This window comes from Rhododendron vialii, chromosome 5a (genome assembly GCF_030253575.1).
Source record: "Rhododendron vialii isolate Sample 1 chromosome 5a, ASM3025357v1".
NCBI lineage: Eukaryota > Viridiplantae > Streptophyta > Magnoliopsida > Ericales > Ericaceae > Rhododendron > Rhododendron vialii.
Genome location: NC_080561.1, coordinates 32,634,216 through 32,652,645, shown reverse-complemented (window position 1 = coordinate 32,652,645; position 18,430 = coordinate 32,634,216). Strand labels below are relative to the sequence as shown.

Here is an 18,430-nt window from a genome sequence, read left to right as displayed (position 1 = left end):
CCTTTTGAGCTGCTTCAAAATGCTCCAATGAGAGGCTATTCTTTGATAAAAATGTGCCCTTTACTCCAAGGAAATGGTAAAGGCCTGAAAAGCCCTTCTTTTCTGCATAAAACTTTGTAAAAGAGTAAAAGAAACCTCAGCATCCAGGCCTTTGAGCTGCTTGTGAGCAGCTACTGCTTGACTGGACGTCTTTTGGGCCCACCAATGCTGAAGACCAAGGCTTCTTCAGGCCTTCCCACCATTTTATTGGTCCTTGCATCCCTTATGGGCCCTTAAATCCTCTAATCTTGACCCCTTATGGAAGAAGAATCGAGAAACAAAGGCTCAGCCAGATCTGGGTGAGCTGCTTGTGAGCAGCTTGCTTAGGTCTGCATGAATCAGTTACCAACAGCTCCAAAGGGCTGCATGTACTCCACCTGTCCTTGGTCTTGCTTTATGCTGAAGGATGGGGTCCACTCAGACTTTGAGCTGCTTGTAAGCAACTTACCTAGGTCTGCCCAGCAAGAACATTCTAGGCCTTTGAGCTGCTTGGGATGTCTCCATGCATAGCTGCCACGTGTCCTTGGTCTGGTTGAGTTGCTTGCCTGCATGGATGCTTGTAAAAAAGGGATATTGGGGCCCACCAAGGCCAAAAACGCAGGCCTGGTTGAGCTGCTGGAGCAGCTTGCTAGGGAGAAGCTTCTAGATCTTTGAGCTGCTTGTGAGCAACTTGCTTACCAAGCATGACTAAGCAGCTTATGGCCTTCTTGACTTGGTCAGTTTTAGGCCTAAATAAATCCGAAAAACTGGGCCTAGACCTGAAAAACGAATCTTGGCCTTATTGGGCTAGATAGGCCTGAAAAACTAGTCCGGGCTTTGATTAGTTGGGCCGAGGCTTGAAAATGGGCCTAGATCTAAAAATCAATTTGGGCCTTGACTAATTAGGCCATGCTCCAAATATTAATGTGGCCTAATCAATTTTCAAACTCTCTCCTGCCTTTCCAAACTTAATTTGGCCTAATTGTGGCCACTTTAAATTCTTCCAAAGGCCCAATTCTGCAGGTGGTCGATTTATAAGGCTTCTCAAGGCCTGAAACCATCATTCAAGGCCTTCTTTTAAGCAATAAATTGATTTTCTGAATTTTGGCCAAAAATGGGTGTAAACAAACTCATAAGGTGAGTTTAGAAACTACTTCACTCTTCAAGAAAACAAAATGCCAAACAATGTTTCCCAGTAGTTATCATCTCTTGGAAAACCCCCAAATCTCATTTTAGGGCTTTTTGTTTTTTTGTTTTGTAATTGAGAATGATGGATAGACTAATAAATAAACTCCTAATAGTTAATATTTTCTCAATTTTCCAATAATTTCCATGGCATTCTGCTGATTTAATAATGATACTCACCTTTAATGCTTGGAATTTGGGTTCTTGGGATATTTAACCTTTGTGAAATAGAACGCCTGAACACCGCATTAAATTTGGGTTCTTGGGATATTTAACCTTTGTGAAATAGAACGCCTGAACACCACACCTAGTGTGGTTGGTTTGCTGCTCTCTCTCCCATAAGCGCAAGGTTTTGTTTTCGAGTCCTCAAGGAGGAGGTGCTCAACCCCGTTGCAATCGCTAACAACTAACCTCTAACATCCGATCGTCGGGCTAAAAAAAGAAGGGAATAGAACGCCTGATTTAAACCAAGGGATTAACTTGCTATCTGGTTCAACGTTGTAGTCATCCGTTTTGATTTCTCTTAACAGGTGGGAAGTTTGGAAGATGGTCTTAAAAAATCACAGCCCATGGGTCTTTTTTCTGTTTTGTTTTTGTTGCAGAAAATGGGGTTTTTTTTTTTTTCCCTTCATGGATATGAACCATGTTTTTTGTTGATGGGAATGGTACGTATTCAGAATCGACTGAGTACTACTGATAAACTTCAAAACTGGGGTACGAGAGTAGATGACCACTTGTTTTTAGAATGCCCCTATTCCTCCTCTATTCGGAAAAACAGATAACTTATGGTGATGAACTTAGTGAATTGTGTGCCATATAAAATGGTTTGGCTATTGATTGGTTTTTTCTTTTGCAACATGGAGGGAGAGGAAGCAGAGGATCTTTCAAGCATCTTGTACAGAGTTGGACCACATTTTCCTTGATGTTGCAGGCTCTGTCAGAGATTTCTTGAGTTCTTTTCCCCAGGGTTCATATTGTTCCAAGGATGAGAAACTGAATACAAATGACGAGTGCCAGACGTCCCAGTAGATGCAACGACTGCGGAATTACTGGTTCCATTTGTGTTTAGTTGCTTCTAGCCTGGCGGAAAATCCATAAATAAATCTTTAGAGAATGCTGTTCTTCCAGTCCTAGAGCTTTTCATGACTAGATTTAAGTTGACTCTCATTGGTTAAGCTGGCATCTCTCTTCTTAAATACAAATTGGATTGCGTCTGGAGTCTTGACAGATACCGGTGCTCTCTTGGTGCTTGATTCCTTAGTCTTTTCTTGTGCTTTGTTCAATGTCTGCTATGAAGTCCCAAGAAGCTTCTTCTTCGGCTTCTCCATGTAGTTATCATGTGTTCTTGAGCTTCAAGGGTGAGGACACTCGCAAGACTTTCACCGATCACCTCTACACAGCTTTGGACCAAGCCGGAGAACTATGTCTTGTCAACTTGGTGCCTTGAAGAGCTTGTGATGATACTTAAATGCAGGGCGGCTTCTAGACACTTAGTTCTACCTGTCTTCTATGGCGTGGAACTATCTGAAGTGAGGAAGCAAAGCGGCACTTCAGAAGAAGTGTTTACAAGGCATGAAGAGAAGCTCAAATCAGAAACAAATGAACTGGCAAAAGAGAAATTGAAGGATAAGGTGGGAACATGGAGGGCTGCGCTTAGAGAAGTTGCAGATGTGGCCGGGATGAATTTACAAAATCAAGTTGATGGGTAATTTCCTCGTAACTCGCTTCTTTAGCTGGGCATAACTTGCATCGCTTTTCACCTCATACTCATCTCATTCTTGCAATAGTGCCAATAACGTGCTCATTTTTGTTAGTTATTCTTGTGAAATGTTTAATTTTTGGTTTGTGCTATTCAATCATGTAATCTTTTTGTTTTTTTATGTCTCATCTTCATCGCATTTTTCAGACACGAGGCAATGTTTATCCAGAAAATTATAAAAGTGGTTGGAGACAAGCTAAGATGCACAACCTTGAACATTGCACCCCACTTGGTTGGAATATATTCACGGATCAAAAACATTCAGCTTTGGCTAGAAGGTGGGCCAAGCAATGTTGGCATAGTTGCAATTTGTGGAATGGGTGGAATAGGCAAGACAACCACTGCAAAACTTCTGTATAATTTGAACTTCTCGAGATTCGAAGGTAGCAGTTTTCTTGAGAATGTAAGAGAAACTTCACGACAACAAGATGGTTTACTTCGTTTACAAAGAAAGTTTGTTTCAGACATTTTGAAGACAAGGAAAGTAAAACTAAATAGTATTTCTGAAGGAACTGCTATGATTGAAGATGCCATAATTTGCAAAAAAGTTTTTGTAGTTATTGATGATGTGGATAAACGTGAACAATTAGATGCACTACTTGGAATGCAACGTTGGCTTTTTTCAGGAAGTAAAATCATCATAACCACTAGGTTTGAGCAGTTACTAGGGGCTTTTGAGTTCTATAAGGTGCATAGGGTTGAAAATCTAAGTAACGAGGAATCCTTGGAGCTCTTTAGCTAGCATGCCTTTGGAAAATGTTCTCCTAACAATGGATATGGAGAGGTCTCAAAAAGGGTGGTAAGCTACTGTGGAGGGCTTCCATTAGCAATTGAAGTTCTTGGTTCTTCTTTGTCAGGGAAATGCTTAAACGTATGGAAAAGTCAATTAGAAAAATTGAAAGCAATTCCTGACGGTCAAATCCTTGAAAAACTCCGAATAAGCTATGACTCTTTACAAGATGACCACGACAAACGTCTATTCCTCCATCTCGCCTGTTTTTTTGTCGGAAGGGATAAGGATTCTACAGTTACAATCTTAAACAGTTGTGAATTTTACACAGTGGTTGGGATTCAAAACCTCGTAGATAGATACCTAATATCGATTGATGAAAGTAATACACGGGTAATGCATCATTTGCTTCAACAAATGGGAAGAGAAATTGTTCGCCAAGAGTCACCAAAGGAGCCAGGCAAACGTAGCATCCTCTGGAATCATAAGGATGCATTTAATGTTTTGAAAGAAAACACCGTAAGAATTATTCTTTGCCCTTTATGTATTTTTGTATGAATTTGGGTAGGATTCTATTTACTAATCATTGTTCCTGTTGCCTAAGCTTCCTTTTCTTTTTCTTTTTCTCATTCTTATGTTAGGGCACAAATGAAATAGAAGGCCTCAAACTCGATATGTGTCTTTTCAAAGAGGAAGGATATACGTGTACGGTTTTTGGTGATAATAGAAAACGTCGCTATGAAGAGTACCTTGGGAAGCCCTTATTGTCAAATTTGGGTGGTTCCCTTAAAAGATATGGTTTCAGTATCTTCTCCTCTAACCTCAAGCCCACAAATTCAGAAAATTCAAATCGAGTGGCTTTGGAAGCTGATGCATTTGCAAGGATGAACAAGCTAAAAGTTCTGCAGCTCAATGGTGTACATATTAGTGGGTCCTATAAAAAGTTTCCCAAAGGATTAAGATGGTTGTGCTGGCGGGGATTCCCACTTGAGTCCATATCTGGTGATTTCCCTTTGGAGAGCTTGGTTGCTCTTGACATGCAATATAGCCAGTTAAAAAATGTATGGGAAGGAACCAAGGTATGTTACTACATTTTTCTTCCTTCAAAATTTCTTCGAAAAGTGACCTAAAGGCTATGATACCCATTTTTTTCCCCTTTCTTTTGCAGTTTCTGTGGTTGTTAAAAATCCTCAATCTAAGTCATTCATATAACCTTGCGAAAACTCTCAACTTTTTAGAACTCCCCAATCTTGAGAGGCTGGCGCTTAAAAATTGTACAAGTTTGGTTGAGGTTCATGAATCCATTGGACACCTTGAAAGACTTGTTTTCTTAAATTTGGAAGACTGCAAAAATTTGAGGAATCTTCCGAGAAGCATTTGTATGCTAAAACATTTGGAAACACTTGTCATCTCCGGTTGCTCAAATCTCGACAGATTGCCGACAAACATGGGGAATATGGAGTCTCTAACTATGCTCAAGGTAGATGGAATTGCTTTGAATCAATCTCTCCCTACCAATGGGCAGGTGAACGCAGTGCAATCTTTCATCTGGTCTTGGTGGTTGGATCCAAGAAAAAGTCCGGAGATTTCACGGCTTTCTTTACCATGGTCCTTGGTAGAATTAAGTCTGGCGAACTGTAATCTTTCAGAGGGTGATTTCCCTGGAGACCTTAGAAACCTATTCTCACTGACGAAACTAGATCTATCGTTTAATTGCTTTCGTCGCCTCCCTGATTTCATCAAAGGTCTTCCGAACCTCGAGTGCTTATATATAAATCATTGCCAAAGGCTGCGCAAACTTGATGGGGTCCTGCAAATATGTTATTTGCGTTGTGGAGCTAATAGATTGCTGGGGGAAGTAACATTTCAAATCTTGCACCGTCCAACAACCACTTGTCATGCGGACACATGCATCCATCCGGAGACTTTGAGCTCATTCAAATTAGAATCCATAGAAAACGTTGAAGCTGAGATTGTTAACAATTTGGGCTTGTCGAACTTGCAATCCATGAGAAACGTAACTGTAAAGCTAACATCATCATGGTTTGGCGTGCAACAAATGGGGTTTCCCCTCCAGGTGCTCTCTCTCTCTCTCTCTCTCTCTCTCTCTCTCTCTCTCTCTCTCTCTCTCTCTCTCTCTCTCTCTCTCTCTCTCTCTCTCTCTCTCTCTCTCTCTCTCTAAGATGCTTAGATTTTCTTTTCATGATACAGGTATGTTATGAGCCATATATGATCTACGCTTATATTTCTGGTAGCAAAGTTCCACCCTGCTTCAGTTTTAAGAATCTAGGATTCTCAATTGATTTTATTGTGCCTTCATATCTTAATTTGAGGATCCGAGGCTTGAATGTGTGTTCAATTTTTGAGCACTCTAATCCACAAGAATATGAACCACATACTGTCATAAGTAATAGGACGAAGGGCTTGGTTTGGTGCCATCGCCCATATGTCTTTGGAATTGCAGAAGATGGTGAAGATATGATGTGGTTAAGTTATTGGAAGTTTGGAAATCATTTGGAAGGCGGAGATGAAGTCAATATTTTAGTGTCCGGAGGTAAATTAAAGGAGGTTGGAGTCCGCTTTATATGCAAGCAGGAACAAGAAGAGATGAGCTCCCAATCAGCCTTTGAAGATAAAATACCAGGAAATATCGTTCCAGGAAATGTTTCTTCACATCAGCCGAGCACAAAATTGTACCAACTCGGCCGTCATCACGGTTGCAAGTATTGTGAGCATCTGTACCCTCCGCCTTGGATCCCTGCTCCTTACGATTATGATTATACTGTGGAAAGTCTGGCTTCAAGACTTACGATGGCAAAACCATTTTATGTTTCTCAAGACCATGGGCGTTGATTTATTCAGCTTCAACAGTTTGTATCAGCGATATTTAGTATAGTTAATTGGGAAAAAGTGTTTTTTACTTCTCATTTGCTAGCCCAATAATAATTGTGTTTGGCCCAAAAGAGTTATATTTGTGTGGGCTAGTTTTGGTGGAACATTCTACACATTTGGAGCACATGTTTGGCACATGATTTGTTGGGATGAGAAAAGCTTCTCCTGGAAGCTAATTTGGTTTTCGTCTGTTTTAATTTGGGGAAAAACATTATCAGAAAAGTTAGTAGCCTTTGGAAAGAAAAAGGAAAAAACTTTAGCGCACTGTGTGTGAGTGTTTCGGTGGGTAAGAGAACCAATTGGGGCAGCCATTCTCTCTTTCTCTTGAAGCATCATCTTCATCAACATTTGAGGCTGATTTGTGCTCTGTTTCCGGCTCTCCTTTTCAGCTGCGGTTTTGTTCATCTATTTGGTGAGGTCTTTCCTCTTTATATTAGTGATTGTTAGATACACCTTACGGTGTTTGTGAGATCTTGTATTTCTTTGCAAACCCATTTGTAAGAACCTTTGTTGATAGTAGAATCGGACTCCGGTCCCGTAGACGTACTTCACACTTTGAGGGAACCACGTAAAATCTTGTGTTCGTTTGGTTTGTGATTTCCGCATTTCAGATTTTAGTTCGTTGCTGTTACATTGTTTCCTTCGTGATTTATTTGTAGGAAATTCTGCATATTTTTTCCAACATCTCTACTACCAGCGGGCTCCATCACCACCACCACCGAGCTCCATCATACCCACCACCACCATCGAGCTCCACCACCACTCACCACCAGCAAACTCCATCACCCCTCTCGTCACTCCCTTTCTCTCCTCTCCACCACCCATTCCCATCACATACCGTTGGCAACACACGACCAGCACTAGCATTCAAGCCTGTCCCGACATTGTCGGATTTATATATCCAAAAATTGGACATATTTTCGTATTTGCACATATTTTCAAATTTATATATCCGAAGGATTTTTAATCTATGTGCGGGAAGTATCTACAAAGTTCAGATTTTATAATCCGAAAGTATGTCCAACTTGGAAACACCCCATCAACTCTATCAATTTGGAAATATCGTTCCAGGAATTGTTTCTGCACATCAGCCGGGGACAACATTGTACCAATTCGGCAAACATCTTGATGAATGCGAGTATTGTCAGCTTCTGTACCCTCCACCTTGGATCCCTGCCACTCCTTACGATTTTGATCCTAATTTGGAATGTTGGGCTTCAAGAATTATGATGGGGGATCCATTTTATGTTTCTCAACACCTTGGCCGTTGATTTGTTAACCTTCAACAGTTTGTATCAACGATATTTAGTACAGTATCTTTTACTTCTCATTTGCTCTTGTGTAATGAATATGATACTCTCTCATTTATCCAGCTTTACGGATCGATACTCTGTTTCTAAAAAACTCCTCCTGCTTCTCTCTAAAAACAGAGGCGGCTAGGTTTGCCGGGGGGAGGCGGAACCACACACCACCCCCAACCCCCCCCCCCCTTCCTTCCTCTCCTTCCCCCTTCCCTGTTCTCGTCCGTTTTGGATTCCAATCTGGCTGTCAAGTGAGTTTGTCCGGCGTGCTGGTTACCGGCCGTGGGTTGGTTGGCCGGTTTGGTCTGGCTCCTCCTTGTCCTCTCAGATCTGGTTTATCCTTGGCTGGTGGTGGATTTGGGCGGCAATAATCTACAAGGGTGGGTGAGGGTTTCTTTTTCTGCTTCTTTTTCGTTCTCACCGGCAGGTGTTCGGGTTTCTCCGGTCTAGGTCTCCCCTAGATCCGGCTTGTACCGGTCTGGGTCTCCCCCAGATCCGGTGGTTCGTGGGTGGTGGGCAGTAAATTCTTAGTAGGATTGGTGTTTGGTCGGATTTGAAGGTTGCTGTGATCGGCAGTTGATACGGTGGTGTTTATGGGGTTTTCCGGTGGTGGCAACAATGGTGCCCTTGTTGGGGGTTAGCGGAGGCTTGCCATGGAATCTCCTCGAAGGTTTCTCCTTGCTGGAATGGTTCTGCGCTCTAGTTTAGCCGACAATCATTGTGGACGATTCAGATTTTGATTCAGATGAAGTTGCTAGCGAAAACGGACGCTGCCAAAACATATAAAGATCATAGGGACATTTCCATCCGGATAGAGGATAGTCTAGATCGATTCATAGATAGATCTCTCTCCATTCCACCCATATGAAACTCACAACGAGCATTGGGGGCTATACGTACGGAAGATGGAATTCTCAAGTATTCTACACATCCCTGGAGACAGTGCAGGGCTAACACAAAGCAGATAATTAAGAACCCTGCCCATGAGAGTAGTTTTTCCTTTACGCTTGTATTTTGTTCATTGTTTCGATTACATATGTTATTATTGTGTAATGGTTTGTATTGGGATTTTGTTTGAGATCTCTCTGCCTTGTCCGGGATGGGATTCTCATATCGGCACCTCATGTTGATTTGCTTTTTGCAGGGTATCCTAGGGTCCCGGTTTAGGTAGTTTGGTGTACTCCTATACTTTGCGATGTAATCTTCACCTTCAGGGTTGAATGAATTGACTGAATTAAAAAAAAAAAAATGAATATGATACTGAAGATTTCATGATACTACAAATTTTGTGATCGAATTTGCTTTGGCGTTCACCAAAAGATGGCTCTGCCAAAACATTAAATTAGCTGACTTGATTGCTATCAAGATTTCTAGCAAAATTTCGGTCCTCCACCGCCGCATTCGGTGCAGATGCAAAACCAAGTGTATGAACCTCACAAGTCACAACAATGTGCGGTGGCCGATGGGAGAGTGGAGAAGGGCTTCTGCTCAAATTTGGATTAAATCCGGATTTGATCCTAGAAAATTTGAATCCAACTACCGAAATTTGATCCAATAATCAGAATAAAGAATCCAAAACTTAACGGCCTGGGTCAGAATTATTCGAATCCAATCCATTTACAAATCGAAGCCGATATCACACCAACTTAAATTTGTTTGTTTGATCCGTTATTTTCACAAAGATACAAAACTAGAAAAAAAAATTCCTTTTTTTTTTTTGGCCAAAAGGATAGCTATTTATATTGATAAACCGAATAATGCAAAAACAATCAAAGAGCATATCCATCCTTTGTCAAAGGCGTGGACACTGGACAGCTATATTAGTGGGTAGGCTTCCCAAGTGGAGATTTTTCATTTTGCAAGATGCAAAACTGACTTTCAATAAAATAGGAGTAAGAAACTATTTCTTTTAATTGGGGTAACTTAAATATTAATCCTCCTAGCCGAAAAAAATAAAAAATATTAGTCCTCTTAAGGTGTCAAACTTACAAGCTCAAATCAAATTTGGCTCAATAGACTTATAAGCCTTCCACAACTATGTAAAAATGTTACTTAAACGTCTTGAGCTTCACTCATAACCAGCTCAATAGAACCTTCTTGTAATATTTAATCAAAAGATAATATTTAGTCAACACTATGAACTTCCAATGTAGTAATCTAACTATTCTAATAATACCGATTTTTTACCGATCTCGAAAAAAAAAAAAGATTTTCAAGTCCCCAGCTTCCCTCCAGTAAAAGATTAGCTCCAAGCCCAGTTCTCGCAGATAGGTGCTGAAAGTCATATTACCAAAAAGAAAAAACACGGTCCCACTTTGTTCGGTTAACAGTTTTGTTTTAGTTTTAGTTTTGTTTTCAATCATTACTCTATTTTTTTCTTCAATCATTACCCTATTTTTTCAATTATTATTTTCTCATCTCTTTCTATCTCTCTCCAATCATTACCCCTATTTTCAATTATTACTCTATTTCTCTCTCCACCCACTACCAAAACTAAACTAAACTAAACTTCCAACCAAAATTTAGTTTTACTTTAACAACCTGACTCCTGCTTGTTTATAACCCTACACAGTTGCACAAATGTCCAAACATGGAATACATTAGAGTTTCTTCAGAATCCATTGATAAAGGTGGTGAAAAATATTACAACAGTACAGCTACAAAAATGAAATTTCACAAGAATTGGAAGTAATATTTTTTCCAAATGGCCAGATGAAAGTGAACATGCTATTCTAAACCGGTTGATTCTGGTTAAGCACATCGATTGGCGGAGTGGAACAGAAGCGGAACATAGAAGCAAAACACTCCATCAGAGTTCATCTTGCAAAGCCCACAAAATAGAAATGTCTTCTTAGTACCGATCGAGCTCATTCAAAAATCAACAAAAACCACTAGTAACAATACTGCTGCAGTTTGCTGCAAACTGGGGATCTCCACAACCTAAGAGCTCAACAGCTCACATGAACTACTGCATTCGTAAAAGGAAAGCAAAATACACTTTTGCAAATGCACAAATGCGCAGACTTTCGAGAAATTAATATATTGCAACTTAGCAGCTTGTGAACTTATCAAAAAAAAAAACTTAAAATGGTTGAGGTCCACTAGTGCAGCACAAATGTTTCTGACAGCCACATAAGATATAAACTGCAAGACTTTCGGAGTACGTCTCAAATCACCACAGGGATATTGCAATTGATGCAAGTCCACACACAGAGAGAAGAATTATTAAAAGACATTTATATACTTATAAATCAAGTTAAAAGCACATGAAAAGTTGTGTATAATCCCGAAAGACTCAAGTAAACGAGAGGTTTATGCTGACATGGTAATCATCCAAGCAGTCACGACGATCATGCTGCAAAACAAAATTGTAGTAATGTATCGGAAATTCCATTACAATATTTCCGTTTGCACACCTCATATGTAGAATATTGAATATGAAATAATAGGTGGGGGATCAAACAGCCTATCATAAAACACCATAAGGGCAAACAAGTTATAGCAATCCCACAATCATCTCGAAGACTCGAAGTTACACAACCAAATGGAAAATGCCCACAAACTGCCTTGCTCAGATAAATACTTGCACCATCCCCAAATGTTGGTCCTTTTACAAATACTTCGTAAAAGGTGTGAATCCCAGGGGAAAAGCACGAGGGAGAAAGAACTTCTAAGTTCTAAGCATAGAAGGGAAAATTTCACACAATCCAAAGACAGATCTATCCCAGGACAAGTTATCGTGGGCAATGGTGACACCACTAGGCAATTCCACATGGTGTCATTGACCAATGGGTAAGCGCCAAACGGGAGGGTGGAAATCACTTGGTCACTTAGGCAGGAGAAAAGTTGGTTGGTCCTATTCCACGTTATTGTGGGTAATCTTTGGTCGGTGACACGATCTAGCACTGAGACAGGCTATAGTTCTTAAGTGTTCAAGCTCGGTAAAATATAGGTCAGCTCCAACTCGGCTCGAGTTGAGTTCAAGCATTAAAAGTTGGGCTATATAAAGTTAGTGATAGTAGGAGATACGTACCCTTCTGTATCTGTCTTTGTAACGCTCCCGATCGATCTCTGTACCTTCGATCATTATAACCCCTCTCCTCCTCCTCCTCTCACGTACCTTCCTCTCTTGCTCTTTGAGCTTCCTGCAAATACATAAAAGCAAACCCTTAAGTAAGACCAAAGCTCATAGCTACATTTACCTAGCCAATTGTACTCAACATTATTAACCAAGTCTAGCAAGTGACCTCTTCTTCCCGTGCTTTTCTCACATTTTCAGCTTCTTCAAAGGCCGTCTTCTCACTCTGAATTTTCAAACGAAGAGAGTAAAAAGTAATGCACTACCATTGAGATATGGAATAATCCCATGGAAGAAGAAAAAGAGAATGAAATAATGCACACCTCTCTGTTAGAAAACACTTCCTCCGCAACTTGTTTTGCATATGCTGGATCATCATCAGTTATTAAAATGTTGTCGTAAACTGAACCAGCCTTTACCAGCAGCACTCCACCATGTTTGAATAATTGCACCCAGAGACAGGGTATTTACAATCTTAGCAGATTGACACGCGCTCCTATCTCTCCTGCCAAACTTCAATGCCAACGTATTTCATCGGTTTCATAACATAAAGATCTGGGTCATCTTCAAATTCTGTGGAGGAGAAAAAAGGCATGCAATATGTCTCGCGTGAACATTCTTCCAATAATTAAAGGAGGTAATATAAGCCAATTTCTTTGCATCTTTGTATGTGGGTGGTTGTACGTGCGCATGTGCATCTGTACCGATGTAGTCATCCATGTGGATAATACCAAGAGTCCAAGACCAAAGCGTATGTTATACCTGGGTTGTCAATCCAAGGAATCTTCCACTTCCCCTTATAGTTGGGATTCTTTATTTTCTGTTTCAAAAACCGTCAACATATACCGCCGAGAAGTATGTCGGAAAGTAACAAACCTATCAGCTTGATTTGATACCTTCGGTGCTTTTCATATCCCATCCTCATCTTCATCCAAATTATCAGGCTAATGAAAGGAAAAATGACATGATGTTTAAGTTTTCTTCTTCCACTGTGCACCAAATCAAAAAGGAAAAACAAACAAACAGAACCTTAACAAGTAACAATCTACAGTTAGAATCTACGAAGATAAAGCTATAACAGGGGAGAAAGAGCTTTAATAAAAATGAAGTTTTGGAAATTGAAGAGCTTCCTTTGGCTGTAAGTTCACACTAGAGTTAATTTGCAGCCAGTCCCATATCAACTGTTTTTTTTTTTTTTTTATCAAAAAAAGGGTGGGAGGGGGCGACCCACGTAGCAACCCCCTTGGGCGTGACCATAGGGGCTCCCTACCCGCCAGTGAAATGTTCGGTTGAGCCATAGCTACTGTCCGTGAGAATAGGCTGTCACCAAGGCACCGCCGAAGTACGCGTTGGCAGGAGCACAAAATCCCCAACCCATGCCACTTGCACGACTCGAAACCGAGCCCTGCCTATGGAAGGAAGGAGGGAGGCCCAACCAACGAGACAAATTACAAAGCTTTGCACACAAATTACAATGTCACACCAGAAATAACAATATGTCTTAAAATCTAAACCAAACAAAATCGCCGTGTCTCAAAGGGACTCCCCCGGTCTAACCTAGACCCCCCATCCCCCATCCTCTCCCCAACCCAAATACCTGAATACCCGAATTTCCAGAAACACAGTCACCAATCCACCCAGAGCACACCGCAATACGACTCGAACTTTAGAGCATGCGCTCAAGCTTAGGTAAAATGTCATTTTAGCCAAAATAGCTAGGCAAATACACAAAATTGGCCTCCCCCAGCCTCAAATCCATTTTTTAACTCTCTCTCTCTCTCTCTCTCTCTCTCTCTCTCTCTCCTCCGGCTAGGATGCTCTCAAGTGATTTGGGAGCATCATGCTTCCAAATTGTACTAGCATATACAAAAATCTGAACCATTGATTTCTTAAAAGGCCAATAGGTTACATCCGGTAACACGTTTCTCTGGACAAATTATTCAGTGCTCCCATTATAAAAAAGAAATTATGTACTTTGGAGTAATGACAAGTTTGCAAACTGAGAGGTGATTTGCTCTATTCAAAATTTATGTCTTTTGAATAAATTCTGGATAATAATCCACCTCTCACAAGACACAAGTGGATTTTCTTTTTGTATCTATTCCGGAAAATTAGATTTGGTAAGTTTTCCATTAAATTCTGCTAATTATTTATTTATCTTGAGAAGAATAACAAAAAAAGAACAAAAGTATGAATAAAACTTGGAAAATCTGTTGGAGGTGGCTATAAATAGTCCGACAATAGAGAGCCTATTTGATATTGAGAAAATTGATGTAATGATGTAATTTTCAATTAATTATTTTTTATCTCTTTTTTCTCCGTATTCATCCCTTTAGCCGATAGACCTTAATTAGGAGCTCTCATTTCCGTTAGGTGAGGGAATTGGATGCCCAAATAATTTTCCTAGGGAAGGTGAGGGAATTGGGGACTTCGGGTTGGTGTTGTGCAGATCAAGATCTCATCTCGACAACCAACGATCGAGAGCCGTTCATTACCGAGATGAGATTCAAGCCGTCAGATGCACGATCCGACGGCTCGCATGTGCGTAGCACAGTGCTGCGCACATCACTGCACAATACTATCCCCCAATTCGGGAATTGGATGCCTAAAGAATGTTCCTAAGGAGATCAGGACTGATACGTAGGTATAAAAGACTTTTGAGGTTGTGGACAGGAAAAGTGAAATAAGATCCTCGCCAACACTCCTTGACTGGTTATCCAAGGGTAGGGGAATAATTGTCATCCGTTGGTGGCCGGCGGGAAAGGGTGGGAGAGGGTCAGGGGCGAACTTACTAAGGGACCCGTGGGGTCAAGCGCTTCCACTCAATCCCATATTGTGTTGTTGACCGAGTTTCTCTTTTGTTCGATTTAAGACTGTATAGTATGGTTTACACACATTTGGATCTTTTCTCGACGATCCAAGCCGTTTATAACGTAGAGATTGTCAAATAATTTATCCACGCAAAAATTCAAGTTGATCGGACACCGATAACAACTTGATAAGAACATTTTATTTTTGCGGAAAATGGTTAGGCCATGTATTTTCCCGAATAAAAGTACTTCAATGAAGTGGTTCAAAAAGTCTGATCAACGTACATTCTTGCTTTCACATTTTATTCAAAGAGCCCTATTATATTAACAGTTTGGATCGACGAGGAGAGATACAGGTGTCACAAATTGCACCGGTAGGAACTGAGTCGTTTTATTAAGTTGGGAATTAAGAAAAACAATTTGCACTTGTAGGGAATTGAGCCCTTTTGCAAAACGTGTTTTGTCGCTGGGTTCGCCGAATTCTTTTAACCTTTTTATGTTAAATAAAATAGGTTTCTTTTCCTTGGTAACAAAATTAGAACTTTTTGTTGTATCTTAATGAAAAAATCAGTGGTGAATACTCAAATACGTCTCGGTATTTTAAATTTTTTGGAAGCACCTATATATCGCTTTCCATAATGGTGTAGAATTGTAGTTTTTTTTTATATTTGGTGTATAATTGTAGTTTACTGTGAGATTTTTTACGATTACCAATACTTACAGGTACCTGAAATTTCTAAGTCCACCACGGAGAGGTAAGAGGAACAACAGCTAGTATTTTTTTATTTGGACGTGGCAGGGTTAGTTTGGGATTTTATGTTAATACTGAGAATATTGAAGAATTTGAGGGATGGGAATGAAATTTCCCGTGGCATGGGGGTGCTTTTTCTTCTGTGAAATTGACAACCACTTTCATTTTCCTCTTCAAAGTCTCCTCTTCGGTCTTCTCTGTAGTCTTTTTCTTTATTCTAGGATCGCTACGATTTTAAGCAAGGATCGATTTCACTCTCTGGGTCTGAAGTGGCGACCTAAATCCCGGCGATCTCTTCATCGAAAGCTCCGGCGACCTCGATCTTGGCCAGTACACTGTCCACGACACCTCCAACGGGCTCTGTATGTAGATATCTCTATGTATACATAATAGATATACTCCATGTGTGTGATTACTAGCAATAACAGAGCCGTTTGAACAGATTTTCAGTGACCAAGAAGACTCCTTTAGTAGTCTTTTTCTTGGGGTTTTTTCAATGTCTGCTACGAAATCCCAAGAAGCCTCTTCTTCGGCTTCTCCATGTAGCTACCATGTGTTCTTGAGCTTCAGGGGCGAGGATACTCGCAAAACTTTCACTGATCACCTCTACACAGCTTTGGACCAAGCCGGATTTCGCACCTTCAGAGATGATGATGGCATAGAAAAAGGAGAAGATATCAAGTCTGAACTCGAGAAAGCAATTCAAGAGTCCAGGATTTCGATAATAGTCTTCTCGAAGAACTATGCCTCGTCAAGTTGGTGCCTTGAAGAGCTTGTGATGATCCTCAAACGCAGGACTCTTGGACACGTAGTTCTACCAGTCTTCTATGATGTGGATCCGTCTGAAGTGAGGAAGCAAATCGGCAGTTTCAAAGAAGCATTTACGAGGCATGAAGAGAAGCTCGAATCAGAAACAGGCGAACTGGTGAAAGAGAAATTGAAGGAAAAGCTAGGAACATGGAGGGCTGCGCTTACAGAAGTTGCAAATGTGGCCGGGATGAATTTACAAAATCAAGTTGATAGGTAATTTTCTCGTACTCCTGTCACTTTTCAGCTCATACTCATCTGATTATTGCAATAGTGCCAATAATGTGGTAATTTTTATAGTTATTAATTTGAAATGTATAATTCTTGGTTTGTGCTATTCTGTCATGTGTTCTTATTGTTTTTTCTGTCCCATCTTTATCGCAATTTTCAGACATGAGGCAAGATTTATCAAGAAAATTATAAAAGTTGTTGGAGACAAGCTAAGTCGCACTTCATTGCACATTGCCCCCAACTTGGTTGGAATGCATTCACGAGTCAAAAACATTCAGCTTTGGTTAGAAGATGGGCTAAGTAATGTTGGGTTAGTATCAATTTGTGGAATGGGTGGAATAGGCAAGACAACAACTGCAACATTTCTTTACAATTTGAACTTCTCTAGATTTGAACGTAGCAGTTTTATTGCAGATGTTAGAGAAACTTCACAACACCAAGATGGTTTGCTTCGTTTACAAACACAGTTTCTTATAGACATTTGTAAGACAAGGAATGTGAAACTGAATAATATTGCTGAAGGAACTGCTATGATTAAAGATGCCATATGTGGCAAAAAAGTTTTTATAGTTCTTGATGACGTGGATACACGTGACCAATTAGATGCATTACTTGGAATGCGAGGTTGGTTTTTTCCAGGAAGTAAAATCATCATAACCACCAGGCGTGAGCGGTTGCTAAGGGCTTATGAATTCTATAAGGTGCATAGGCTTGAAAATCTGAGTGACGAGGAATCCTTGGAGCTCTTTAGCTGGCATGCCTTTGGAAAAGGTTGTCCCAACAATGGGTATAAAGAGGTCTCAAAAAGGGTGGTAAGCTACTGTGGAGGGATTCCATTGGCAATTAAAGTTCTAGGTTCTTCTCTATCAGGGAATTGCTTAAACGTATGGAAAAGTCAGTTGGAAAAATTGAAAGCGCTTCCCAACAGTCAAATCCTTGAAAAACTCCGAATAAGCTATGACTCTTTACAAGATGACCACGACAAGCTTCTATTCCTCAATCTTGCTTGCTTTTTCGTCGGAAGCGATAAGGATTCTATAGTTACAATCTTAGACGGATGTGAATTCTACGTAGTGGTTGGGATTCAAAACCTCGTGGACAGATGTCTGATATCGTTTGATAAAAGTAATACACTGGTAATGCATCATTTGCTTCAACAAATGGGAAGAGAAATTGTTCGTCAAGAGTCACCAAAGGATCCAGGCAAACGTAGCATCCTCTGGAATCATAAGGAAGCATTGAATGTTTTGAGAGAAAACACTGTAAGAATTATGCTTTGCTCTTTATGTATTTTTGTTTGAATTTGTGTAGGGATGTTGTTCACTAATCCTTGTTCATGCTGCCTATGCTCCCTTTCCCTTTTTTGTCTCAATCATATGTTAGGGCACAAGCGAAATAGAAGGCCTCAAACTCGATATGTGTCTATTGAAAGAGGAAGCATATGATTGTACGATTTTTGGCGACAATAGAAAACGTCGCTATGAAGAGTTCCTTGGGAAGCCCTTATTGTCAAATTTGGGAGGTTCGCTTGAAAGATATTGTTTTAGTATCTTCTCCTCTCACCTCGAACCCACTGTTCCACAAAATTCAAATCTAGTGGCTTTGGAAGCTGATGCATTTGCAGGGATGAACAAACTTAAACTTTTGCAGCTCAATCGTGTACATATTAGTGGGCCCTATAAAAAATTTCCCAAAGGATTAAGATGGTTGTGCTGGCGTGGATTCCCACTTCAGTCCATACCTAGTGATTTCCCTTTGGAGAGCCTGGTTGCTCTTGACATGCAATATAGCTGCTTAAAAAATGTATGGGAAGGAACCAAGGTATGTTACTATCATTTTTTTTCCTTTTCAAGTTCCTTTGGGAAGAA

General features: G+C 40.4%; 3 protein-coding genes and 1 pseudogene across 4 annotated transcripts in view; 3 read left to right on the top strand and 1 right to left on the bottom strand.

The window, feature by feature from the left end:
- The window catches only part of LOC131327215 (disease resistance protein RPV1-like), a 59,538-nt gene that overhangs the window by 39,266 nt on the left and 1,842 nt on the right, over positions 1 to 18,430 (top strand). The window contains exons 1-4 of one of the 2 annotated variants that reach the window (XM_058360262.1): positions 15,631 to 15,886; positions 15,967 to 16,547; positions 16,723 to 17,824; positions 17,946 to 18,383. In XM_058360262.1, coding sequence (XP_058216245.1) covers positions 16,021 to 16,547; positions 16,723 to 17,824; positions 17,946 to 18,383 — 2,067 coding nt within the window. In that variant the 5' untranslated portion in view covers positions 15,631 to 15,886; positions 15,967 to 16,020. Of the gene's footprint in view, positions 1 to 15,630; positions 15,887 to 15,943; positions 16,548 to 16,722; positions 17,825 to 17,945; positions 18,384 to 18,430 lie in introns of those variants that run through there. The other variant, XM_058360263.1, reaches the window with a different exon arrangement.
- On the top strand, positions 2,623 to 4,777 carry LOC131327221 (disease resistance protein RUN1-like; annotated as a pseudogene).
- Positions 4,367 to 6,545, top strand: LOC131327829 (disease resistance protein LAZ5-like). Its single transcript, XM_058360958.1, has 3 exons — positions 4,367 to 4,771; positions 4,861 to 5,769; positions 5,904 to 6,545. The coding sequence occupies exons 1-3, from the start codon at positions 4,367 to 4,369 to the stop codon at positions 6,543 to 6,545; spliced, it is 1,956 nt and encodes a 651-aa protein (XP_058216941.1).
- Positions 10,605 to 18,430, bottom strand: part of LOC131327223 (calreticulin-3-like) — a 63,608-nt gene continuing 55,782 nt past the window's right edge. The window contains exon 14 of the mRNA XM_058360269.1: positions 10,605 to 10,706. Within this exon, the coding sequence (XP_058216252.1) occupies positions 10,695 to 10,706 (12 nt within the window). The 3' untranslated portion in view covers positions 10,605 to 10,694. The remainder of the gene's footprint in view (positions 10,707 to 18,430) is intronic.